The 27840-nt window shown below is 40.0% G+C and overlaps 1 protein-coding gene across 11 annotated transcripts in view; it reads left to right on the top strand.

Annotated features, from left to right (window-relative positions):
- The window catches only part of LOC146568621 (calcium-activated potassium channel subunit alpha-1a), a 104744-nt gene extending 77390 nt beyond the window's left edge, over positions 1-27354 (top strand). For 4 of the 11 annotated variants that reach the window (XM_085284772.1, XM_085284768.1, XM_085284771.1 and 1 more), the window contains 13 exons: positions 60-233; positions 2430-2462; positions 5719-5812; positions 12139-12262; positions 12622-12846; positions 14629-14821; positions 15722-15835; positions 16047-16139; positions 17093-17223; positions 18352-18546; positions 19986-20104; positions 20202-20423; positions 25167-27354. In XM_085284772.1, coding sequence (XP_085140898.1) covers positions 60-233; positions 2430-2462; positions 5719-5812; positions 12139-12262; positions 12622-12846; positions 14629-14821; positions 15722-15835; positions 16047-16139; positions 17093-17223; positions 18352-18546; positions 19986-20104; positions 20202-20423; positions 25167-25188 — 1739 coding nt within the window. In that variant the 3' untranslated portion in view covers positions 25189-27354. The remainder of the gene's footprint in view (positions 1-59; positions 234-2429; positions 2463-5718; positions 5813-12138; positions 12263-12621; positions 12847-14628; positions 14822-15721; positions 15836-16046; positions 16140-17092; positions 17224-18351; positions 18547-19985; positions 20105-20201; positions 20424-25166) is intronic. The other 7 variants (XM_085284779.1, XM_085284778.1, XM_085284773.1 and 4 more) reach the window with 6 other exon arrangements.
- The last annotated feature ends 486 nt before the right edge of the window (positions 27355-27840 follow it).

The following is a 27840-nucleotide window of genomic DNA, read 5'->3' as shown; positions in this document are numbered from 1 at the left end:
GAATGACCCTCAACATTAACCTGCTCTTCCTCTCCTCCCATATGAACCCTTGACTGTAGCCAAGAAGCCTGCCTACAAGAAAATGAAACTGGCATGTTGTTTTGATTGCGGTCGCTCAGAGCGGGACTGCTCTTGCATGCCGGTTAATGTGCGTTGTAACATGGACTCCCCTCAACGGGACATCCCACTCTCTGCTGTCTCTGTTAATGATTGCTCAGCCACTTTACGTGCCTGTAAGTTGTCGCCATGACATGTGCTCTTCAGTGTTGTAACATGCACCGTGTGTCTTTACTTCTGTGTGCTTTCAAATTTAAGCACCCATGTTGTCACCGTCACAGATGCTTTGGTGTTTTAGCTTTCTGATTTTTGGTGCTCTTCTCTGTCTGTTGCTACGTTTTGCAGTGAAGCATGCTGGTCTATTGTTTTGCTGGTGTTTTGTCAAGAGAACGTGAATTCAAATTGAAACGTAGTTTAAAATTAGATTGACAGTCACTAATGCAAACCTTTTGCTGCGTACAGCAGTATTTGTTTCCCTCCAGTGACCTCATAAATATATTAGAAAAAAGTCAAAGCCATGAACAATGTACAGCTGTGCATCCCTGCAAAAAATCTCACAATACACAGTTACTGTGCATTTTCCCAAATAATTATTCTGATAGGACTGTCTAAATCTTACAATGATGTCACTGGAGACATAACATAACATTAAAAAAAAATAATATCAAATAATATCTCACCACTGTACCCTGGAGAAATGGGTGAACAGGATAGGATTTGAGGTATTTGTAAATGTAGACGTCTCCGACGATTAATTTTTCTTTTCTTTTTTTAGTAAATAATGCTCTTGAGAGCACCTGAGGGGATATTGTGATGATGACTATTACAGTACATATTGAGGTTAACATATGGGTTTTATTAAATTATAATCAACAGCTTGAACAAGAACTGGGGGAAAAATCTGCAAAGCAGACAAAGTTATTGGTTGTTTTTGCTGATTTGTGATTAAATTGAGAACACAAAGCAGTAGAGTTGGAATATAAGAGGAATAAAAGACGGTAGAAGAGTGCTGGATCATATTGGAGTTTAACAAGCGGACTTTAACAGAATTGAACTGCATATGAATTCCTAATTCAAGTGTGATTTCCCTTTTTAAGCCAGGGGGGTATGTTAAATCGTACTGATGTGTCGCAGGAGGCACGAAGAATGTGTCTGAGGTTGCAGAGCATTGATACAATTTGCTGGAAAACATTGCAGACTGTCATAAATTTTTAGTGAATGACTCTTGATCAAAAACCATTCGTATAGCTGAACACGTCTGGGCGTTTTTACCCCTCAGTGTGTCTCCCAGGGTTGTGTGCTGTGAGCGTGGCCTGGCTAGAAAAGCTCGAGCAAGAGCTCCAGAGTTGCTGTCGACACGGTGCGGGAGATGCGTGGAGCGAGGCCTTATGCGGCCTGACGTGGAAATTATGTTTGCATTTTCATTTTTGGAGTGCTACCGGTTGTCATGAAACTCAGCCTGACAGTTTCTAACCACCAGGCAGCCGAGTGCCCCCGCCCCTCTCCTTTTCTCTCGTTGTGGGACAGATGCTAGCCTGTTAGTCCTGTGACTCTGCTCGCGCCCTCCGATTGCAGGCGACAGATGCCAGGACCAGCACAGTCCCTGTTTGAACATTGCTGTCACTGTCCTGCCTTAAGCTCAATGCGTGACCTTTAATGTAAGCAAGGGGTTGAAATAAGTTACTAATGAGCATGTGTGGGACTCACCGAACGTTACACACATCTGTGCAGGTTGTCTCAGGCATGGGTAGGCAAAAATAAGACAGTAACGCTTCTTAAGTTTTGTGCGCTGGTGAGTTTATTGTAGGTGTTTTTGATTGAACATGTCAAGCTGAAAATATATGATATATAAAAACCTGCTTCTCACTTGAGTATTCACTTAATGCTGCTAAACTTACATTTAGCCTTCACTGGAGGTTAAATATGAGCAGCTATAATAACTGATACTAAATAACTGCTAATAATAAATAATTATCAGTCACACAAACGTGGTAATATTTCAGTCTTAAATTCTTAATGGGAGTAAAGAAGCTTTTCATCTAAACTTAAAGGTAGCCAAGATATCTGGTCCTCTTTTGACTTGAAAATAGCCAAATCACTGCTTAGAGTGACACCGTAGATATTTAGCAGATGACTACAAACATAGAGCGAGCTACTCTTAAATTACTGCCCACATCTCTGAAAATCAGATTTCTAACCGACCTGTTTTACTTCTCATTGCTTTGTCCGTGTTGTCTCCACGGCCTCAATTTTTTTTAAGTGCCTTCAAGAGAAATCCCTCAGCTTTCCGTTCACAGTCGTCACTTATAATTTGCTCTCATTACGACCTGTTCTTCTCTGTAACCTCTCATCCGTCTCTGCATTTTTCTCAGCTAAAAATAGCTATAATGGATATATCAAATCAAGTAAGTTTTGATTTCCATTCTCTCTTTCTCTCGACTCACTTGTGTCTAACCCCTCCATTTGTGCATTGTCAGCTATTAATATTTGAGCTGTCCCTGACCTGCTGTATTTCACTGTCCAGTCTATCATCATCATCCATGACTGTGTGTCTTATGCATAGCATTAGGAAACAGTTTTGAGTTGATTCTTTGTGTTAGGTATGAGTTAGGGCTCAGCAGCACACTCATGGCATCTTCACCATGACTGTGGATAAACCAAGTCTGGACAAAATCACTTAAAAACATTCAAATTAAATGTATGCAAGAAAAGCATTTCAGCCTCGCATAATTGAGTAAAACATATTAAAATGCAAAAAGCCGATCTTAAACTCTCTCAGCTCTCGTCCAACGCTTACAGGAGTGTGAAACTAGTGGGTAGTCCACTTTAACAGGATCTGTGATAGGCAGCAAATCTGCCACATTGCATTGTCCTGGAGAAGTGCTGTGCATGTTTGACGTGGGGCAGATGAATAGTGGAGGTCTGGAGCAGGAAGGATAATCTGCTAGACAGCTGACTGTTGAAATAATCATCTCTCTTCTCCGGTTTTAGCTCCCAGACATTTTTGAACTAAGGAAAACACAGCTCTTCTGTCTCTTTTTATCTTTACCAGCCTCACCGCTATTATATCGCTAGTATTAAAATGTATATCGAATTCATTCCTCCCTCCTTCATCAGGCATAAACTGCATGTAGCAGCTAGTGGCTGCTGATTCACACTGTCACCTCCTTGTTCTGGTAGCATAACAATTGCTAAAACACCTGAAAGCATATTTATTAATTCATGTTTATTATAAATATCAAAGTAAACGTCAAATCCAGCTTTTCATTGGTGGCTACAGGAAGTGGTTAAGTGGTGTTAAATAAAAATGAGCTTTTTTTAAATTATTCAGCCATTAGCATTCTTGTGCCAGAAAGAATTACCCCCCTAAACCAGTGACTGTCCTTTAATTATGATAAGAGTCACAAGATGTTTTATTAACATACACACTGCTGGTCTTACGGAAGTCAGTTTAAATCAAATCCTACCTTGTGTTTAGCTTCAAGAATTAAAGGATTAGTTTGCTAAAATCATAAAGAAAGTGCCATATTCTGCTTTCTCATTTAGATAACTTTAGCTTTTTTTTCCTATCGTGGTTCTCACGGCATTAAAATAAGATTAGAAAAACGCCAGCTATGTTTCTACAGCATCCACTACGAGCTGTTTCTATTCTTCGGTATGGTATGAAGATTATCCCAGACCACGGTAATATCATTTGTCAGTTTGTTTTTCAGTGTTTCTTAGCATCACAAATGAAATTTTATTCCCTAGTTTTGCACTGTCTCTTCAAACCTTCTGCAAATACTACCCAAAGAGACAGATATCCAAAGAATTAAGAGGGGAACTGTGTTTTCTGTGATTTGAGTGAACTAACACCTGAAGAAAAAAAACATAAGTATTGTATAGCTGCTGACTTTGACTCCTCTTCATTTAGCAGTAAACAACAGTCCCTTAATCCAGCCTTATCGGTACAAGTCAGCTAAACTGAACCACACCTCAGCCAGTGAGGTCTGTAAGGGGCCCCGTAGCGGAGTTGCTGCTTTATCGGTCCGTTTGGTAAACAACCGCAAGGGAAGCCTGCTGCCCCCCGCTGAGCCCTCTGCTCTGAGACTGAGCTTCGTGGGCTCCGAGGACTCAGGCCAGGTAGGCCGCCCGCCAGGGGTGACAGAAGAGGTCAGCCGGCTCCAGCGAGCCCGTAGCCTGCCGGTGAAATACAGATACCACCCCGGTCACTCCAGTAACGCCACACTCAGTCAGAGGCAGTGTAAGGGCCACATCCCCCCACATCCCTCTTACCCTCAGCGTGTTTGGCAGGCCTGCACTCAACAACAGCACAACCAAAGCATGTGCTTGCCAGTCTGGAGTGGTTGCATGTGTAGCATTCCTTACTAATGACCCAGTGTGTGCAGCTGTCAGCTGTGAAACATTAAATATTGAACAGGCCGAGCGAGATGTGAAGGGCCAGTGTGTTGGAGCATCCCTCTCGACTGGAAAGCCCCCTCCCTTCTTCAACGTTTTCCATTATGTTGTCAGTCTTCGACATGCTAGCGGTGCTTGAAATCATGTGTTCGTCGGCGGAGGAGCAAGATCTTTGGGACTTTATTAATTTTAATGAAAGCAATTGCAGTTTCTTTGTATAAAAAAGAAAGAAAGACAGAAAAGACTAAAAAGAAAGAAACAGTTCACAGCTTGAACCATCAGTTATAAGGTACCCGAGTGTATTTTCCATGACCTGTAACAATCTTTTCCCAGTGAACAATGGCTGTTAAAGTGCTATTAGTGAAACACTTTTCTTGCTGCTTGTATTTATTTTACCAGCGACTGCCACAGAGTAGAGTTGTTTTCTGCAGCTGCGATATTAGCTTGTAAAAATATTTGCCTGATTACTTTACTCGGGGGTAAAAGTTATAACTCGTTCCCTATGAAGAGCTCAGTGCAGTTTGCTGAAGTGATAAAGACAATGTCCAAAGGGCATCTCAGCTGTACATAAATCACTCTGGCACAAGGACCAACCTAATTGTATAAGCCAAGGGCACCACTCTCAAGACGAACAAAGACCAGAAATCCAGGATTCAACACTGACTCAAAGCACCTTTGCTTGTAGTCTTAGATGCTTAATATTTATAGGTTATTACCTTAATTAAATGAGAACATGAGTGATTAGTGTGAGCAACAGTGATGCGAGTCTAGGTCTATCTGTAGTACAGTAATCTATGATTACGAAATCACAGCCCTCTTAACAGCCCTCAACTTATTTGTGGTGCTACATTATTTGAATGATAAAACTGTTGACAGGTGGATTACAGCAGTTCAATGGATTAGTGCGTATGGTAAATAAAGCTTCCCAGATTAAACTTCAGCAAATGGCATGATGGTTGATAATGGCACTACTGCATGTTTGCATCTCCATACACAACCATGCCAATGATGTGCTAATGTATCCTGTCTGCATTATGCTAACATTGGACTGTTTCCTGCTACCCACTGGTTAAATTGTCCTGTCCCACTCCATCTTGTTCACCCGACCTCTTTCCACTCTGTCCCTGTATGTATATTATCTCTTTGAATTCACTGACCTCAAATTGTGCTGTGCTGTTCTTTTGTTGTCCCTGCTGTGTGGATCTTTGCTCGACTTCTGATCATTTCCCGCCATCATGCTGTTTCTTTGGCATTTTGTTGCAGTTCAAGAGGACCAACAATCAGCACTATCACCCAAAAAAAAGCAACGTAATGGAGGCATGAGGAATTCTCCAAACTCCTCACCTAAGATTATGAGGTAGGTACCACAAGGAGCTATCTGTCTTTGGGTTTTTACACATATAAATTCCCTCACCATAAAAATACAGATAGCTTCTTTAATAGCCAAATGTTAAACGCCAACAAAACACAACAAACTGTAATCACCGCTCGGTTTAGTTTAAACACAAAAACTACTTGGTTAGGTTTAGGCTTGGTTTAAACTATGCTTTATCAATTCAATTCAATTTTATTTATATAGCGCCAAATCACAACAAAAGTCGCCTCAAGGCGCTTTATATTGTATAGTAGATACAGAGAAAAGCCCAACCATCATATGACCCCCTATGAGCAAGCACTTTGGCGACAGTGGGGAGGAAAAACTCCCTTTTAACAGGAAGAAACCTCCGGCAGAACCAGGCTCACGGAGGGGCAGCCACCTGATGCATTCAACACAACATTAACCCTACATGTTGACAATTAATGCCTTCAGGTTTGGCACCAAAGGGGTTCTTTAGCGTTGTCTCTACGCTATTGCTTGCTAGATGACAAATGATGACCTTAAATTAAAAGAGCAATTCAAGTCATGTTATCCTCATTGGTTCAAAGAACTATTGTCCAAAATACACCCTTTTGCTTCCTTCACAGATCTTCAGTCCATGCCTCCCACAGTGTTAAAAGTCTTTATGAGATAATACTCTATTATTTACATCAATAATGTCTCACATTCAGCCTACATAACAATTAGGACAACAAGACGGCCCATACCCTTTCCTTTTTCAACACAACACACAAGTTCTTGTTTATGCCCCGGTCACCTGTCATGTCGTTCTCTCTGGTTTCCTCAATGAACATCTTAATCTGCTCCAAATGGTACCGAATTTGACAGGAAACATCATCACCTGCATCAAGTCCACCAATTATATAACACCCCTCCTCATCCAGCTCCAATGGTTCAGAGTTCTTTACCAATACATTACAAGATTCTGCTCCTCACTTTCAAACCTCTCTCTATGACCCGTGTCCTCCCACATATTGTCCAGATTTCTTTCAACCTTTCTTTCATGTGTTCTATGGTTTTCTGATTAGTTCTAGGTAGTTTTAGACCTAGAACAATGGGTGCCAGAGCTCTCCGCTGAACTGAATCCATTGCATCATTGCGTCAATGCCAAAGGCCATGTTGTGTGCATCTGTGAGACACCAGCAGTTCTGACACAATGGGAATCAGAATGACCTGGTTATGATTAAGGAGTAGGAAAATGATTGCCTGTATTCACAACTAGTAAATACAGAGAAACTGTTTGCATTCACTTGATGACTCAAAGAGTTACTCTCCTGTTAGCTGTACTTGGGTCTCTGGGCGAGGGAAATCTTAAGGCTATTTTCCAGCAAACTATTCCAAGATGTTCAGCAGCTAGCTGCTAACTTTGTTGATATTTGCTATAGGGCTGTGCGATATGACCAAAATCTCATATCCCGATATAAGAATTCTATCGTTCGATAACGATATAAATCACAAAGATGTAACATTTTCTGTAAATTCTGTGAATCTCGGGCAGCTCGACTTGCGGGAAGTGTTTCCAGCTGTGCGTCATGTTGCTGGAGTCAAGTGTTTTAACCGATGCATGAAACTATACATTTTTAGACATAAGTTGTAACGGCCGCCGTTTTCTTTGTGAGTATTTATTACATGGCGTGCTGCGGGGAAAAGCCTGTTCTAACGTTTGAGTCTAACGTTTATTTTTTAGCACCTGGCGACTCTTTTTTAATTCTCATCCGTAAATAATCTGCTCTTTCACGTGATTCAGTTTATTTTGAAAAGTCTCAACAGGATCTTGAGCTTTATTGTGAAAGGTTTGTGGAACATAAACAAGTGGACACGCGACGCTGTTACCGTCGTTGTTGTTAACCACAACGCATAAGGCAAGGCAAGTTTATTTGTATAGCACAATTCAACAACAAGGTGATTCAAAGTGCTTTACAGAGACATTAGAAACAAAAACAAATAAAAAGCATGATTTAAAATTGATTAAAACAAGCAAACAAACAAACTAATTAACAAACAAACAAAACAGTATATAAAATCAAAACAGATAAAATCAGAACAGTAGATAAAATCAGTAGTTAAATGTAAGTTTTGAAATTTAAGCTTAAAAGTGTGGATTTGGTGCTTTATTCAAATGCAGCTGAGAACAGGTGAGTCTTCAACCTGGATTTAAATAAACTGAGTGTTTCAGCTGATCTGAGGCTTTCTGGGAGTTTGTTCCAGATATAAGGAGCATAAAAGCTGAATGCAGCTTCTCCGTGTCTGGTTCTGACTCTGGGAACTGATAAAAGACCAGATCCAGATGACCTGAGGGATCTGGAAGGTTCATACTGGGTCAGGAGGTCACTGATGTATTTTGGTCCTAAACCATTCAGAGCTTTATAGACCAGCATAAAAACAGGTGCTTGTCAGTCCGTAGTGTGGTTATATAAGAGAAAGAGAGAACTTTAAGAAATTAATATAGCCACTACAGTGACCATCAAAACGATGAAAAAAATTGCCGTAAACAGTTTATTTTGCGACACCACGAAATGAAACGATAATCTAAAATGAAACGATAGACGTTTTTATATCGTAATCCGATATATATCGTTATATCGAACAGCTATATATTATATTTGTTGCTTAGTGTTGGGAGGGTAACATACAGACTAGCTTCCTGCTCATCATAAGAGTAATGAAACCAAAACAACTTGCCGGACGGTATAAAAATACTCTGCAGGGATCTCCAGTCAGGTGATAATCCTTTGTTGGTTTATAACTATAAGCATAATCAAATAATCTCTTTCACATTACACATATCAATTTAACCTCTTAGGGACATAAATATAGTCATTAATGTAGCTTTAACAAAGCTTTGATGAAGAAAGTACAGATACCTGTGCTTTAGGAAGAAAACCAGTACTTGTTGGATTAAGCAGTGCATTACAAAGAGCATCTGAAAGAACATTTTTCTACGCTCCTTTTTTCATGGAAAATATGTCAGCCTCTGAGATGAGCTCTATGCCACAAGGTTTCATGTGACACCCACAGACTACAGTTCTTAAACAGGCCTGGCACTAATGACAGCACCAGGCAGTCAGAGGGGCTCTAAAGGATAGATAGCCCAAGGCTATTCATCTATTGTCAGATCCCTCTGAGGTCTTTTCAGCACGTAAGGCCACAGATGATATGTATCATCACAATGAAAGGCGAATTCAAATGCTACCTTGCTTTTATCTTGTCTCGTGAAATTAAATCGTAGCGTATTGATCTTGACTGGAGATAACACTGTTATTCAACAAGAACCCATTAGAGGGACGATAATAATAGTAGTCACTGTCATTAAGTGCAATGTTATAAGGAAGCCAGGCAACAGGGAAGACCTGCAGCCTGATGTATACAAAGTGCAACAGCACAAATGAAATTTAATTAAACCTGACAGATGACTTTATGTTCTCACTGCTAATATGGCTGCGATCTGCTTGACATTTGGAATTCAAACCCACATATGTCTGTATTGTTTAATACCATCAGATACAGTACAGATCAGCAACATTCACTATTTCTGGAAAAAAAATATTGCTTTGTATTATAACTAAAAGTGTCAGTATGCATACATTACCATTTCCTTTGATGTCTGGTCTCTGTTTTTTCCAGGTGGGCGTTTGCCCTTTATTTATTTGGTTCAAAGTGGTTTGAAAGTTGAATTGCTCCAGGTGATTTCCAGGCTCTTGGGAAGCAAAACCAGGCTTTTCCAATGCTATCAGCAAAAAATCAACACACCAAACCAATCCATCTACTTGCCATGCTAATACTGTGCAGTACAGGTGGATGTGATATTTCGTGCAGCGTCTGCTGCCTACACGCTAGAGAGGGATTCGCCGTGGTAGCCTAAGGGATACTTCATTGCAACAAGCAGAGAAAAAAACATCTGGGTGTATACTATATCAAATGTGTTTTTACAGGACCCGCGGCCTCAAGGCCTTTGTAAATAAGTAATGATCAACAGATTGGCTGTGGGTTTTGAAGAGCAGGCCTTTGTCAGTTTTCATGATGTGCCGGGTTTTCAAAGACTTTGCCTGCTCTTAGTGCTTGTGTTAGAGAGAACTAGTGCAGTGCTGCCGAATTAGAAGATCGACATAATGTGCATGTCTGCCTTCTTCTTTATGGCTCTCTCAGCTGTCATTACGCTCCTCCAGAAAACACCTGGCCTTATGTTTCGGGGTAATGATGTGTGAAGTCTTGTCAAACGTGTCATCATAAAGCAGTGAATTATGCTGCTGATCAGTTTGAATCTTTAGAAGTACACAGAAGTGACAGTCACGGACACTTCTGCGCTGTTTAACGAAACAAACCACGCAAGAGGAAAAAAAAAAAAGCGATCACGTTTCCACGAGACAGTTCGCTTCTAGTTCCAGCAAACTAACATGACCCGTCTGGAACTTAGCAATGACGACCTCACTGAAATTAACACCATTTCCACGGGCTCCTTGATGGGTCATAAGACACATCTAACTGCGGGATGTCATAACGCGTTTGGTCACATCGGAGTGCCGTGACATACACGTCATGTCTGTTACAGAACTGCTGAGGCAATTGGCAGTGCAGGGTAGTGACAGGCCGTCATGGCTGACAGTGAGCGATAGCTATCCTGGCAGAGCTCTGCCTCACCAGTCATCTTCACAAGGACAAACTGAAGTGACAGCGGCTCCACTGAGTGAGTGGTGAAACATTTGACTTTTGATGGAATATTTAGCCAAGGTGTAAAACCACTAAATGCTTTCACTCTTATTAGAATTTGAATTGCACTCTCACGTGGATTTTAAGCACCGTAGTTCCAGTTTTTTATGATCATTTATGATTGTCCTGGCTGTAAACCTGTAAACCTACAGTTTATCAAAGCTGCCGCCTCCGCTTCTTTTGATTACACAGAAAAAAGAAAAGCGGCGATGTCTGATTTCATGCAACCGACAGTCTAGAAGCAGCAAATGGGAGTGAGTGCCATTGTTTTTAGGACCCCCGCTTTCAATATATTGGAGTGTATTTAATTATTTTTTTATTTCACGTTTCTGTTAACATTGTACTTTAAAAAAAAACAAAAAAACATGTGCACGCTTTGACATTGAAATTTTATCGTACACGCGCTTTTCAAAGTGAAGCCGCATCGACAGAGAGGTAGAAAAGACATTTCCCTCTACTGCTACTTATATTCTTGAAAGGACATCCAGGTCTTGCCTGGGGGTATATGAGCCCAAAGGTGGGGGTTTTTTCGGCTTCAGTCTCTTGGAGCCTGAGGGATGGTAGTTTCAGCTGACACTTTCATACATACTTAACATGTTACTTAAGGTGCCCATTCTTTTGAGGTACTTGGATGGATTAAAGAGACGCTCTTGTTACGAGGGGAGGACTTGAACAATTTAAAAGGTTTTGGACAGAGACCGAAGACTGTTGTCTGGATTTTCAGAAGACATCATCTTTAACTTTGATCTGAATCTGACAAAGTTGATTTAGGGCAAAGGGATTGTGTTGAGCAGTACTGCTAATGTGGCTGGTCACGTATATCGGTTGGCTTCGGACAATCTTTATGTGAGTTTTCTTCCGCAGATAAAAAACTTTTCGTTGGGATCAGCTTGATGAGATGTTAAATTTGGGTAACTTACAAATTTCTGTTAATCTTTTTCATACCATAGATCATGTGTTTGATTATTCTATTACATGCATCAAAACCCTTTATTTAAATTAACTGTATGACTTCATAAGATCATATCCCCCTGACCAGAACAAGCGTGATAGAAATGCAGGTACTCGTGTTGGGAGACAACTTTTAGTGGTCAGCGTTAATGTTCACCAGTGAAATTAGTTTATATAGTTCTGATGGTCTGTTTAAACATTAATACCCTTCACTTTGGAAAGCAAATACGGTTGGGCAAATTGCTGAAATATTTAAAGTCTGGTCTGTTAAAGCTTTTACCACGCAGCGCACTACGTCAAAAGCCGTATGCAGTAAGGGGGCGTAATTGCATCTCCGTGCTCATGCCAGTCAACGCAGTGTGTTGCTGCCATCTTCTTCCGCCTGGCTGCCGCTGCTGATGTCACTCTGCTTGATGACATGGCAGTTTTGTTGGCATTTCTGCAGATGGCCTCTGACAGGAAAACGAAAAGAGGAAGCGGGAAAAACTAGGAAGAAAGCAACCTTTTTTTTTTCTTTTTCATTTTTTAGTAAAAGCGACCTATTTGCAGATTGCCAAATATTCTTATGGTTAATTTATAAAATGTGTTTTTTGTTCAAATCAATGATATAATTTCACTTTCTCCCTCCCATCTTTTTGTTTGATTAGACATGACCCACTCCTCATCCTGGGAAACGAGCAGATTGAGAGCATGGACGAGAACGTAAAGAAATATGACTCCACGGGGATGTTTCACTGGTGCCCGTCCAAAGACATTGAGAAGGTCATCTTGGTGGGTCCTGCTCCTTCACTCGGTACACGTCATTTGTCCCGACACTCTTCTCCCTGGTGACAGATGTGTCATGTCACAAAGCACTATCAGAGGTTGACAGGGCACTTAAACACTCTGTAATGAGGTGTTTGACATGTCATTTGCTACAAGAGTGCCCTGCACTATGGACAATTTCTTGTACTAATACATATGCCATTTTTCAAATTACTTTCATTGCAGTGCAGAACTGCATGATATATTTTACAGGGGGGGCATGCTCACTGCAAAAGGAGAAAGCGCTAACATTTGTTGGAAATGCCCATTTATGCAAATTCCAGCCAGGAACATATTGATCCCTTATCCCTTTCTTTCCCTCTCAGACACGGAGTGAGGCAGCCATGACTGTTCTGAGCGGTCATGTGGTCGTGTGCATATTTGGAGACGTGAAATCGGCGCTGATCGGTGTCCGAAACTTTGTGATGCCTCTGAGAGCAAGCAACTTTCACTACCATGAGCTGAAGCATATTGTGTTTGTCGGCTCCCTTGAGTATCTGAAGCGGGAATGGGAAACTCTGCATAATTTCCCCAAAGTCTCCATTCTGCCTGTAAGTAGAGAAAAATCACTAATTTCAAATGTTTATCTAGATCACGTCAAAGTGATGCCTTTGTTTTTCTAAACTGGTGTGCATATAATGCTCATTAACAAATGTATTTTGTGGGAAACGTGATATTGTTTCATCAGTATAAAGAGCACATTGTTATTTTGCAAGCTGTCCTGCAAAATGCTCATTGTTAACAAATCTTAAAGCCATCAACAATTTGTGGTTTTCGGTAGAATATTAAATCCTGGACATTACATAATGATTAATATTTATGTGGTTATGCTAGCAAAGGATTTGGCTAGGTTTAGGGGAACATTGTGGATTTGATTATGCGAATTTCTGCCTGGACTTTATTAGGGAAGCTATGCATGACTCCCAGAATAAGGAATCCTTATTTATCTTATATTGGACTTAGTTGCATCCTGTCAGTTCATCTGCTGTGTTAAACAAGCTTCAGCGCTGTTCCTTCACCTTGTAAGCCAGATTTCTACTGATTGGCTACAAATTTCAATCAGACGGATAGCAGGTGGCTCACAGCTAAACCTCTGTACCCGAATTGATTATATGGAGGTTATTCTCTCTTTCTGACATCATACAGTGCCAGAAGGGGAAAAAAAGTCAGAAAGCTGCGCACCAAGGGACAGATTTATAAACACGTTGCATCAGCACAAACTGGGTTTAGGTGTAAAAAATAATAAAAAATTGTATTGTATTGTTAGTATTTACAAAGAGATAGCAGTGAGAAGATTATGCGTAAGAGGTGACAACTTAAAGATGTTTGCATGTATGTTTCTGAGCGGTCCTTCAATAAGATGCAAAATATGGGAGGAGAATCTCCAAAAGTTGATTCTTTTCATCTGGATGTCCACATGAACAGAATCAACTTTTGGAGATTTACTTACCTGGACGACTGAACATGCATCAAGACATGGGAGGAGAATATTTAAATCAACTGCACGAATCAACGTAGAAATTTTTGCAATAGACACTAAGGGCGATCGTGGCTCAAGAGTTGGCAGTTCGACTTGTAATCGGAAGATTGCCGGTTCGAGCCCCAGCTTGGACAGTTTCGGTTGCTGTGTCCTTGGGCAAGACACTTCACCTACCGCCTACTGGTGATGCCCAGAGGGGCCGACGGCGCGATATGGCAGCCTCGCTTCTGTCAGTCTGCCCCAGGGGAGCTGTGGCTACAACTGCAGCTGCCTCCACCAGTGTGTGAATGTGAGAGTGAATGAATAGTGGAATTGTAAAGCGCTTTGAGGGCCCCGAAAAGCGCTATATAAATGCAATCCATTATTATTATTATTTACTGCTAATTGCGTTGATATTTAACACAGAAAAAAACATGTCTTAACTTGTGCACTTTATATGAACTGACTGTGCTTGTGTTTATAGGCACAACCATTAAACTAACCACACCCATGAGCACTATGAGGATTTCGCTCACATGCTTTTTTGTCCCATTTAGTAAATCTGGCCTGAAAAGTCTTAAGCTCGAGCTTATAGTGAATACTTGCACATTCGCTGACCTCATTATGTGAAACTTTGTTCATGTTTAATATGAGCATCCACAATTTTTTTTTGTTCCACCATTAAAAGACTTTGTGAAAGACATAATTAGCAGTAGCAGCATTTGTCAGGACTCGCCAGCAGCGCGTAGTATAATTTGGAGCATGCACACGAGGCCGACAGAAGTTTCGAGTTTGCCTGCCGTTCAAAACTTTGATTTATTTCTTGTACCTTATAGGTGAGATAACAAATTCTCTCCTTCACTGGTTCTCAAAGGGCACACCGTTGAGTAGGGCAGATCTGAGGGCTGTCAACATCAACCTCTGCGACATGTGTGTCATTCTGTCAGCCAATCAGAACAATATTGACGATGCATCACTGCAGGACAAAGAATGCATCTTGGCGTCACTCAACATCAAATCTATGCAGTTTGATGACAGCATCGGGGTCTTGCAGGCTAATTCTCAAGGTAAGGAGCGCCCTATCATAGTTCACTGCACTGCCTGGAAGGGACAGGGCCCTGGCACAGAGAATATTCCTCAGTGGGTGCTGCTTGGCTGACCTGGTGTCACTGTGTTTGACAGTAAACCCAGCTGACTATTCCTCAGGTTACTGTAACAACTGGTTTCTTCACAAACTTAATTGGTGGCAACAAGCACAGCTCTGGCACAAGAGATTTGCCTGGCTTGCACATTGTTATTTTTCAATATCTGAGACTACTTTCATAAAACTAATGTGTGCAATGTATTAAAATTGCATGTTATAGCTTTCTAAATGACACTTGAAGCACTCAGTTAGCTTCAGATGGTCTTCAGTAAGGGGCCATTATTTGGCACTGAGAGAAATCCTTTTAGAAACCTTGGTAGGGTCTCCAACAATTTCATTATTCCTCTAATACATGTATGACCTCGCATGGTGCTGCTTAGTCAGCAGTAAGTGATGGATATCACAACATACCCTATGTATTATACATACAGCATCACTGATTTAATGTGCTTACTTGTCAGTCTGAGGAAAGCAAGAAATGTCAAGTCAATTTGGATTCAATCTTGCGTCACTGATTTTCTATTTCATGACTCCATATTGTACTTGCTTTTTTTGCATATGTTTGTAAAATGTTTCTGTCTCCATGCACACACAATCAAAGGGAAACAAAATGAGCTGTTTGTCACATCTATTATATATAAATCAATACTGGTCGTTGTCAAGAATATGGTAACACTGCACTTTACACCTCACTCGTGGCTGCAAATAGATGAAATAGCCCCGACACATTAGTTCTGCTGATGTGCATTATCGTAACCTCTAAAATCAAGTACTGAACCTAGTATTAACTGATGTGCTTTGTGTGACATGTATGTCCATTAAGGCTTCACACCACCAGGAATGGATAGATCATCTCCTGAGAATAGTCCAGTCCATGGACTGGTGAGGCAGACCTCTGTCACCACTGGAGCAAATATCCCCATCATAACAGAACTAGGTATGGTTTGCTGCTACGTGTTGATTGATATGCTAGCTCTGCTGTTTTATGTTCTTTTCAGTGTAGTAGTTGTAAACAAATCTCCGAAAACACAAATTATGCAATTAGAGGCTGTCATCACTTGATTAACTGTACTAAAAGTGGAATTTGTTTATGCTTTTGTCCCTTGTTGACATGTACCAGTAACTGTTTTTCCTTAACACTTGTCTAGCGCCATTAGCAAAGCCAGGCAAAAAACTGCCTGTGATTTCATTCAGTCAGGATAAAAGCAGTGGGACCAGCATACAAATGATAACTGAGCTGGGTAAGAAGAAGTGCCTCTGTCCTGTACTGCAGTGTCGTAACTGCTGCTGCCTCCATATCAGCTTTCTTTTGATTTCTCGTGCTGCACAAGAGGCTCAGTCCATTCCCATGGCATCACTTTGAGCACATTTTACCCTTGGTTCTGGTTGAAATTGCCTGTCTTGTTTTGGCTCCCTATCTCAAAGCAAAATTTCTCCCTTTTATTTTTCTAAGAATTACAGGGTCTTTGATCCCTCAGAAGTCCTTGTGGCTGTTTTCATAGCATCTTCTGTCGGATCACGTTCTCTGTCCCGTGCCCTTCTTTCATCTCAGCCCTGTCGATATGACTGACATTTATTTCTGTCCTCACAGAAGAAGCAGTTCTCCAACTAAATTTTACATCATTACTTTCTTCCAGCTACTGCATGTGTTTTTGTGCTCAAAGACATCTTTAAAGAAGGTTCTGGGGCAATGAAATACTTTCATTTGACTTGACATGCAAGTACAAGTAATTGGAAGTTCTGTCTTGGATTTACAAGACAAACAATGGCATAATGGTGTTACTGATAGTGACCTCAGGAGGACTTCAAGTTAAGGCCTGGAACTTTGACAATATGCATGGTGTCATGAGTGTGCATGAATGGCCTGGATATGGAATGTGGCAGAGGCAAGTTGGCCACAAGGCTGGATACAAACACCAGACACATATGTCATTTTAGTTCTTTTAAAGAAACTAAAATGTGGTCCAAATTTGGAACTAAGCAAATGAGGAGAATATGCGAAGCTATTCACCGATTTCTAATACAGTCCATATCTGCTGCTACTGACTGTTGTGCACAACCGCTGTATTGTTGTGTCCTCCTCTTCACGTGAATCAAGCATTTGCCATGTTGGACTCAGTGTGCAGTAAAAAAAACCCAACAAAAAACAAGCTGAACTGAAATAGCTAATAAAATGAACACGTTTACCCCATAGTGAATGACTCGAATGTTCAGTTCCTGGATCAAGATGATGACGACGACCCAGACACAGAGTTGTACCTCACACAGCCTTTTGCCTGTGGGACAGCATTTGCAGTCAGTGTGCTGGATTCCTTAATGAGTGCGGTAAGTCAAAAAATCGAATTTCTAATAACATCTGCCAATTGCAAAATAGGTCAACTAAATAGTCGCGGTATCGACTGATATTAGCTACTTACTGATAAAGCTGTATCAGCAGTCTTAAGAGCTTGAAAAGAAGAAGATTGGGCTTTTGTTTGTTTCACTTCAGTCCAAGAAGCAAAACATGGAGAATCCCAGGTATTTAAACCCTAATAGGGCTCTGCTAAGCTCATGTGATGAAACACATGTTCATCTCCAAAGGGGAAACTCCCACTTGGGTTTAAATACCTCCATAACCTTTTGGTTATGGAACTGAAGAACCCTCTTGGATGAGATGAAATAAAAAATATAACCCTTAATAATGACACATAACAAATGTTTTTTTGTGTCGTGTGTCTAAAAGAAAAAGAATAACCGCTAATATACTGAATTCTTTACTGCCAAATATCGTATCAGTATTGTATCAATACTAATAATAATAATACAAATAATAAAGTAGGCACATTCTGGTCCTCTGTTAAAAGAATGAATGACAAGACTGGAACTTGTACAAGGCATGATGGCTTCATTTGTCTGCCTTTCAGTTTGAGTGAGGTTAGAACAAAGCTGCCTTCAAGTGTGCTCCAGTGTAGACAAAGGTAATGCTACCTAATGGACAGCCCTCATCCATCATCTGAGTCAATAGTGCTGTCAGCAGCCAAGGGAGATGTCACCATGCTGTACAAGCAGGGGGAGACAAGCGACTGCAGTGAAAAGAAAAGGGGAGACATTTGCCCTTGTTAAAATCAGCAAAGCAATAACTGAGGAGGGATTAGAAAGATAACAATTACAGAGAGGAGTATATCTTCAGGTTTAGTGTGTGGTTTATAAAGCGGACTTTTTTTCTTTCTTATATAAAGCTAAGTAATAAATCCTTGTACAAGTGTGAACATGGACTCGCTGCTCTGATGGAAGTAGGTGTGACCTGCAGTAACTGGATTCTCCTGTCTTTTCACTCCATGTTCAGGCCAATGTGATGCGACAGAGCAGGGTTAGATAGCACCATTCAATCTGCCTGACACGCTGAGAAGGTTCAGTTGTGACTTTGGGAGTGTTTGCTTAAGGACTCACCCCCCTCTAACTTCATTCCTTCAGACATACTTCAATGATAATATCCTCACCTTGATCCGGACGCTGGTAACGGGCGGGGCGACACCGGAGCTGGAGGGGCTGCTGGCAGAGGAGAATGCATTAAGAGGTGGCTACAGCACACCACAGACCCTGGCAAACAGGGACAGGTGTCGCGTGGCACAGCTGGCCTTGTACGATGGGCCCTTTGCCGACCTCGGGGTAAGTGATTGGTCTTGTCACCTGGGGGCTAAGGACATTTTTGTCAGCTTGCTTTGTGGGAGCTGCTGTTACTGAAGGATGCAGAGTAATAGGGATGGGATGGGGATGTAAAACTGTGTTGAGTGATTGTGACATAGCTGAAATTGTATAATGAATAGAAAATAAAGTTATATTTATCTATAGAATGAGCATCAAATAAGTATTTTGGCATTTATTTAGGATGTTAGTTTTAATAGCATATTGTTAATAGCATATTGACTGATTGTTAGCACTTACGTAGATGGATCAACTGAAGAGCCAGATGCATTTCTCAGGTCGTGTTTCAGGTCTTTGCTGGATGTTTCCTATTTCTTATGGACACAGCTTTCACACACTGGTCATCTGCTGTAGAAAGATTTTAAAGCCTGCCACTTTTTCTTTTGTCCTCTACTTGTTCAGTTTCCTCAAATTTTTTAAGGACGCACTACACACCATGAGATATACCAAGCTTCAAGCTAATATATTTTGGGAATTTACATTTGTTGGTCCAAAAATACTATGTTTGCTGGTATTTTTCATAAACCCAAATCAACTAAAGACATGGGAACAACTGATGGGTTTTGTGACAGGTTGCTAGTAATGAAGTGACTAAGATTTCAATTTAAAATCTCTTATTTTGTTTTCCTAACTCATCCCGTCTGTTAGGTCCCTTTATTTATGCTTGAATGATTCATATGATTTAAAAAAAAATAAAAAATCCTCTGACAGTGGTCAGGTACAAGAACTGAACTGAAAATGACGGAAAGCAGCCAATGTCCAAAGAAAAACTAAAAGCCTTCAGAAAGCTTGGAAAGCTATTTCCGAAGACAACTTAAAATTTAGTCTGACTCTTAGGAAGCTAAATATAAACAAAGGACGGGTGGCTCAAGACTCCTGTACAGTACTATAAATGGCAGAACAAAGCTAATGAGCCAAGGAGGCTTCTTTTATTTTGTGCTATGGCTCTCTTAATATTCTCTAATATTCCATGAAATCCATCATTGCTTTACCCTGGTGACCGAATCCTCTAATTGTGGCAGTTCCACTTCAACTGGAATGAGTTAACTGTGTGCTGTAAAATGTTGTTGAATGCTTGTGTTTCTTGTCGAGTTTGTAGAGTTATCTGCTTAATTTCCATGACTTTCTGCTTTATTATCCAGCTGTATCAGATAAAGACGTAATGCTATCACTTTTGATGCTAGAGATCTATTTGCTGATTTTATTTGAGTGTGGTCAGGAGACAATTTTGTCCTTCATTTACATAGACAACAGTAAACAAAACAAAGAGCATGCAAGGGAAAAGAAAAGACTACGCTGTGTAACACAGATTCTATTTTTCTATGACGTTAATATGTATTTTTAATGTTGGTTTTACAAAATACAAATTGTGTACTCATCAGTTTTGTGTTGCTCTCTTACAGGATGGTGGTTGTTATGGTGACCTGTTTTGTAAAGCCCTAAAAACTTATAACATGTTGTGTTTTGGCATCTATCGGCTACGAGACGCACATCTAAACACACAGAGCCAGTGTACCAAACGGTATGTGTTCTTGCATTTGACTGAAATCCAAATAATAATGGATTCATGTATTACTTTATTTATAACTGGCCTCACATCTGGTCCCTTTTTCCTCTAGATATGTCATAACCAATCCACCGTATGCATTTGAGCTGGTGCCCTCAGACCTGATATTCTGCCTGATGCAGTTTGACCACAACGCTGGCCAGTCTCGAACCAGCCTCTCCCATTCTTCCCATTCATCCCATTCTTCAAGCAAAAAGAGTTCCTCCGTCCACTCTATCCCCACCACCAACCGCACCAACCGAGCCAAAAGCAGGGACTCGCGAGACAAACAAAAGTATGTGCCCCTCTAAAGCTCTGTGACTGTCTATGTCCGTGACCGGTGCCTGCCGACAGCGTTTGCCTTGTTTGTCCAGACAGACTTTCACACGTCTGAGTGTCAAAGTGTGTATGTCCGTCTGACGGTGTATGTATGTGCCACTTTTGTGTTTAACAAAGCAATTTAGTACAGATTGGGTTTCCACTTTAGCAGGATTGGCTAATATTGCAGGTCAAAGAATAACTGGAACTCCCCTGGACTGAGTTTCATTCCATCCATTAGCTGTTTTTTTCCCCACATTCTTGTGCATTTGAAAGCCAAGAACAGTAGTAACATCCTGACTAGTACACTTTGAGTCAAGTGCAAATATACATCAGGGTTTCTACAACTAATTCTGTCCAGTTAACCGCTTACCAACTTTTAATTAACTACGAAAGCCTTACCTATACACACAGACTCCTCTCAACCTCCATCTAATGTGGAAGAAAAGGATATTATTATATATGTGACACTGGCAAACACATCATAGAACATGACAAAGTAATTACCCTCAGGGTAGTAAGTGACAAACATTGTACAACCTCCATCTTTCCTTTTTGTTTTGCTAATATCCAGCACCTCTGTGATTATGGCCACCGTCTCTTTCCACTTGTAGCATTCCAAGTTTTGTTTAATTTCGAATTAAAGCTGAAACTTATTGTACTAAATTGCACTTTTAAAATTACACGTCTTAAAGGTTCATGTCATGTCAATGAATTCTTGCACATCGTGTCCTCTCAATGCCTTTTGATTTGCGTTAGAAAGCTGCGCTTTTAGTTAAATGTTACTTGCCACCGTGAACTATTAGTTATGTCAAGACAATTTGCAAGCATAAAATGTTACGGTTGTTAATAAAGTTTGACCCGCACAATGTGAATGTCACATTTCAGTTTTATTCTACAATTGTTAAATTTTGTGAAGAGACATTTTCATGTATTATGATTACCACTTGTATTACCAGTAATTAGACTGGTAAACTGAATCAGAATTTCTATGCACCGCTGCAAATTGGGCCCGTAACTGCTTAAAGTCAAGGTTCAATGAAGCAGTGAGTACTACACTGTCAGCATACGGCAGCAATAGCTAGCATTTTTTTCTCTACAGAGTATTCGACCTGCAACCAAAGGAGCTGGAATCCTTATAATCTTCTTGTTGCCTTTGTCTTGATTTCACAATTTAGGTCTTACTTCAGTTTGAAGCCTTACTACACCTGTGGTCTCCACAGATGACACTATAGTTGGTGTGAATCGCTATAGGAAGGCGTTTCTGCTGTGGAAATGTACATGGCATTCTATCTAACTCTTAGCTAGAAGCAGCGATAGTTATTCAAAGTAGATTTCGTACTTCCAGATTTTATTACTTTGGCTAGACTTTCCCAATTCAACATCATGTTTGGGCTTACCAAGTCCCCGACCACATACACTTTTTTCAAGTGATTGATAAGCTGACAGCTTCAACCATAGTGTATTCAAGACACAAGCAGCTGACTGGATGATACCACTTTGATCAGTCATCAATCTTTTATAATGGTACCACGTATACCTACAAGTTTTTTTTTTACCAGATGTACAGAAGTCAGAGTTTAGATTGTGTAGATAATTCTTCACAGGTGGCCCCAGCCCATTTTTAACAAAAGCATGTCCTCAAATGTATTTGGCTTTTCTTTCTCTCGATAACTCTAAAAAGGTAAAGAATCCATTTCCTATCCATAAGCTTTCAACTTGCAATTTGCAATATAGAAACATAACAGCTGTAAAGCATTACACTGTACAAGAAGACAGAGCCTCTAAGCTACACTTAGAGTTTCACGACTTATCTGTACACTATGGTTGTTCTCTATAGGCTGTACCAATGTAGTGCATAATGAAATAATGCCTTTGTTAAGTACACTTAACCTGTACTTTTAGTGCAATATACCCTATTATAATTACACTGTGGTGTCTGGCAGGTGTTTGTTATAGAGTGCCTGCAAGTTGGCATAATGAATCAGGTGAATCATTTAATTAAAGATCGATATATAAAAGGTTGTTGATTTCTTGGACTTTTGAAACCAGAGAGGTTGGAAACCGAAGACACTTCATCGCATTCGCCATCACAAGTCTTTAGATAATGAGCATTCCCTGTAAATCCTCCTTTATGAGTTGAATAACAGTCATAATTTCCCAAATAAACCATATTATCTGAAACTATTGATTAAAGTCACCAGTTGCATATTTACTGAGTTCACAGACTAATGAAGCTTAGAGCTATTTTACCATGTACGTCTATACAACAGGAAGTCTTATTTGGAACCAGGGAAATAATTCCCTGCTGGGCAAAGAACATTGGGGCGCTTCTGTATCGGCTCCACTTGTCAGGCTCAGGACCCACATCCATCTTTTATACTGTCTATAAGTATGCCTCTGTGCTTCCGAATAACTCATTTTATGTCTTTACTAATGTATGTTGGACCATAAAGTACAGACTTGTTTGAATCACAAAAGCTTGTTTGTGCCATGTGCAGTATTTGTATTTGCATTAATTACTAAATGTTGTTAATCAGGCCTGTCCTTAAGTTCATGGGTTCGGTTCATGGGGCCGGTTATATTTATTGAATATATTCCCGGTATGGATGGGGTCTAAGATTGTTTGGTTTAATTGTCTGTCTCTGAGTATATATTGATTACAGGTATCTCAGTATTTTACTGTTATTAACACAGTGAAGGGACTTTGCAGAATTGACAGAGGTATGCATTCTACAAATAATAGCAATATCATAATATTTTCACATTCATTCAAAGGGAATGCTTATGTGTCACAGCTGCTGAATGAACACTACAGGCTTTTTATGGTTAACAATACTGCTCATGCTCAGTTAATACGATGCATTGCACTTTTTTACAGAGATCCATTTAACACACCAGTGTATTCGTTTGATTTAAAAACATCTGAAGTGCAGCTGCATGCTGGTATTTCCATCTGAAACTTGGAGATAATTTTTTAAAACTGCTTTAACAATAGGCATGGGAAGATTATGGCTGTCTGACATGCATTATTATGCTGGATGCATAATAATGGCACTTAAAGATATTTTTACATGACCTATGTTGTTTTTCGTTATCTTTTTTTGTGATTAGTGGCAACCTACTGTTTAACCTACTCCAAATCCATACGCATTGAGATCATCTGCTGGTTTTATGCCTCCGATCTTCCTGCTCTGCCTTTTCTGTTATTAATGGTCGCATTAGTATTTTCCCACTTAGCTTACACGTAGTGTACTACTTTCTCTTTTCAAAGTGCAACAAGGATAAGTAGAGTTGGCCAAGGTATGGAAGTGAATGAATATGCATGATATTACATACTTGCACTGAACACGGTCATGTCCCTGCTGACATGTTGCCCTCTGAATGAAAGCCAAGTAGTTTAGCATTTCCAAATGACTGCTTCAGGAGAGCATGGTCGTGACCTAAGCAGCACAGTTCACAGCGGGTTTGACTGTAGAATGTGTGACTGCAACTGAATGGTTTGATGCTACATTTTACTGTTGTTTAATGTTTTGTTACTGGCAACATGTGTCTGCTGGCACATGTATTAATGCACCACAGTATAACAGCCTTAGGTCATGACCATGGATCACATTGTAGAATGTCAGGTTATCTATTTCCTTCTTAACCAGAAAAAGTTGCATCAAGCCAAAAGTTTGAAGTCTTTTATAAATAAAAGGTTAGAAAATATACAATAATTATGAAGGTGGAAGTCCTGCATTAACTTGTAATTTGGTAAAGAGATTTTGCTTCACTGGAACTTGCATGTCTTTAGACTCAACAAAGCTGCATGCTTCATGGCAGTATATTTTTAAAAAATGGCCATAAGATGAATGGCATTATGCTACAATCGCACTAGGAGACAAAAGTAGAGACAGCAACACAATCAAAATTATTGCAAATGTGCACGATGAACCTGAGATCTGTTGCCTCCGACCACTCGCCGTCACTTGCCCTCTCAAACTGCACCAAGAGTCTGCTCTCAGTTTGCAGTTGAATGGTAATTATGTGGGATAAATTAGTGAAAATCACAGATCTTATGCTACTCTTGTCTACATGCACAGAAACATCTTACATTCTAACCTAAAGCAGAAATTCCACAAATAGTTGCTACGGGATGGAGATTAAAGTGCAAAATTGCACAGGCACTAGGCAACCTTGCTTTCTAGATTAATAAATAGGGCGGCAGTTACTTGCAAACATTCGCCAATCTGTGTGAAAGTGATTACAGTTATTTGAAGACAGTTTGCCTCCCACCAGGCGATCTGTGCAGTGCCATTGCGTGCAACACCCTCAATCCAGAGGTGGAGGGTGTTGCAAGCTCAATCGCTGGGCAACCAGTTGGCGACCATGACTACTTGTAATAGACCCCTAACAGCAAAACAATTAAATCCAATCACTGGGCAAATGCTAATTTCTCCTAATCACAAGGAGGTTGCTGTCCTATTTTTACACTAGCGTGATTGAAATATTAGAGAGGGAGGTAAAAACACAATGAGTGATATTTTCCCACCACTAAAAACTCACCGTGGAGCTTAAAATACCTTCGTAAAGCAACAATTTAGAAAAAACATTTTTTAAAATGTTATTAGTGCATGTAAAAATGCATCATATTAATGCAAAATATTTGACCTCCATGTAGCATTAACTGTCTGATGTCCTCCCTTCTTGTCTTTTTATGATTTTGACTCTTTCTCAGAAAAGACATGGTTTACAGATGAGCAACAGAATACCCACCAGAGGACCATAAAGCTCAAGCCTGTGAATACTCTCGCCGTCAATCACATCAGTCGATATACTGTACATCCGCAAGCAGCTTGATTCCACCCATCAGAGAAGCAGAGCACAAGCGCTGAGTTCTGGACGCGTGCTGGTTATTGGACTCCTAGAAGACTCATCGTGTAGGCGTCCGTCCGGAATCTGAGATATCGCCTCATCTGCAAACGCAAATCATCATTTTTTTCATCGTATAAGGCGAACATGTACTGCTTTCGTCATTCACCTCTGCAGCAAGTTTATTTTACGTAATCTTCATTAAAGACAATCGTTGTCAAATATCACAGTCACTCAGCTATTAGTTTGCACAGCTAACCTTTAGCAGTGGCCAGACTCCATGACTTTTTTGGTTTATTTTGGGGAATGATGGTCACGTCAACAAGAAAAGCAATGTTAAAAAAACTACTTCTAATACTGCTAAAAGGGGTGTTTATTAGGATTAATGGATCAAGTTTTGCAATTGTAAAAGTTGCCTTCTTAGCTGTGTATGAACAACTACTACTACTTCTGCATTTACGTTAACCAATGTTGCAGAGTTAGTCTGTACAGTATGTTTAAAATGTGCATTTTACACCCAGCTGCAACCCCACCACAATGGCATTGTTAGTGACTGACTCTCAGTGATTCCTTTGCCATTTGGAGCTAATTCACAACATTTGTGACAGTTACGACGGCCAGTGTCCATATGTAAATGGCATTTGGGTCCAGCCTTATCTGAATCCATTTATGTTTGTCTTATTTTTTTTGCCTTTTTTCAGGTGTTATAAATGTTTTCACGTTGCTATTTCAAGTTGTCCAAAACCCCGGAAGTGTTAACAAGTATCTGCATCTGCAAAATTTCTTTTTGTTTTTTAATAGCCAAATATGATAGAGCTGTTTTTGTTGGGTTTTTTTAAATTTTGGTTAAATTATAAAACAACCAAAAATCCAAAAGTTTGTTCATTTTACATTTATCCATTTACTTAAGTCACTATAAACAGCTAAGCCAAATGCTATGACCATATATGATAGACTTGTAGGTAAGATGAATGTAAAAGCCACATATCGCATAAAGTGGGCATCATTTAAGTCCTCCTTTGGCTGTAAGCACTGCCTGACACAGGATTGTCTTGGAGGCCATTAAGCAACTTGTATGTTCTCCATGACCAATCTTAATGCCATAAACAGACATGATTTTTGTTGATGCACGAAGAACAGCTCTATCATAAAAAAAACAACTGAATTTTTGGCTATTTGTTTTTTTTTTTGGAATACTTTGTTTTGTTTACCTCCTCAATGACTGATTACATATTTCATTTCCACTTGCTTCTAATAAAGCACCAATCATTTGTTTCTGTTTGGAAGCACAGAATAATGTGTGTGGTGTTATTAATCATGTCTTATTTTAATAATGAATCACAGCTATACTGGCACTGTTGTCACTTTACTTTAGGATCAATGAGGGGGAAGGAAAGGTAAAAAAAAAAAGCAAAGAAAAGCACATATTGCTCCATGAATTTCTCGATCCATATATGACACATAACAGTCCAGCCTAGGATTCATGTTGGATGTAAAATGAGAGAGGTTGTGACATTTTTACTGGCACAGAGGAAACCCAAGCTGTCCATCCCTCAGTGCCAGTAATGTGCCAGGCAGTGCTGAAGCCAATGGAGGACTCTAGGAAGACCCACTGCTGCGAAAAGAGGCTTCTAGTTTAGTGTTCTTAAAAATTCACTGGAGATAGCTACAACTGTCGCAAACAGTCTGAGAAGTCTTAAAACTTTTTTTCTTCTAAATCAATCCATCATCAAGAGCAGCGCCTGAAAGCAATTCAGTTGTATGTAAATGTGTAAAGCTTAATGTGAAGTATTTTTTTCTAGTGTGTTCCCGTTTGACAGTACCTGTCGGGTTGAGAGACATTCAACATTGCAGTCTAGTCTGTATTATTTTGTGCTTTTTTTTTTTTTTTAGCACATCGTCAATGCCAGTGCTAAGTTGATATTTCTGACTATGTCATCATACACAATAATAAAAACTGTTTATTGTCTTGTACAAATAGCCTTGTATATAAATTGTACATGATTTCATTTTGTATTTTCACAAATTAAAAGCAGATGTATTGTGTTCTATAATATGTCTTGTCTCTTTATTTTCTCAGATTTTAAAAGGATGTTAATGATGTTTTACACACACACGCGCACCCCAAAAAGGAGAAAAATAAATTACACTATCTCTTTGATAACGCTGCACAATTTTAGATCACGTGACACAGAACACCTCGTTGTACCCTCTTGGATAATGGCTGATGTAAAAACACACTCCACATTCTCACCTGAGGGATGGAGAGAGCCCATCATCGTGCTTGTTAACGATTTTTACACACCATGGCTCTGTGGGAGACTGTCAGCATGCCAATAATATTTACAGTCTAACACCTCGCAGAGAGGCCGCTGATTTCCCTTATCCTCCTGCCAACAGCAGTGTCACCTCTTCTTAGTAAACAAACACGCCTAACTATCAAACTAAAAACAGTCTATGACTACTATATATGTGTATTATTTACAAAGCAGTGATTTACTGTGTCAAATTATAAATGAGCTGACACTTTTTTAAAAGGG

The sequence above is a fragment of the Mchenga conophoros genome, linkage group LG8, assembly GCF_057382185.1.
Source record: "Mchenga conophoros isolate Kocher_MC1m ecotype Shallow Benthic linkage group LG8, M_conophoros_male_GT1.1, whole genome shotgun sequence".
Classification (NCBI taxonomy): domain Eukaryota; kingdom Metazoa; phylum Chordata; class Actinopteri; order Cichliformes; family Cichlidae; genus Mchenga; species Mchenga conophoros.
This window is presented reverse-complemented; position numbering and strand designations above follow the sequence as displayed.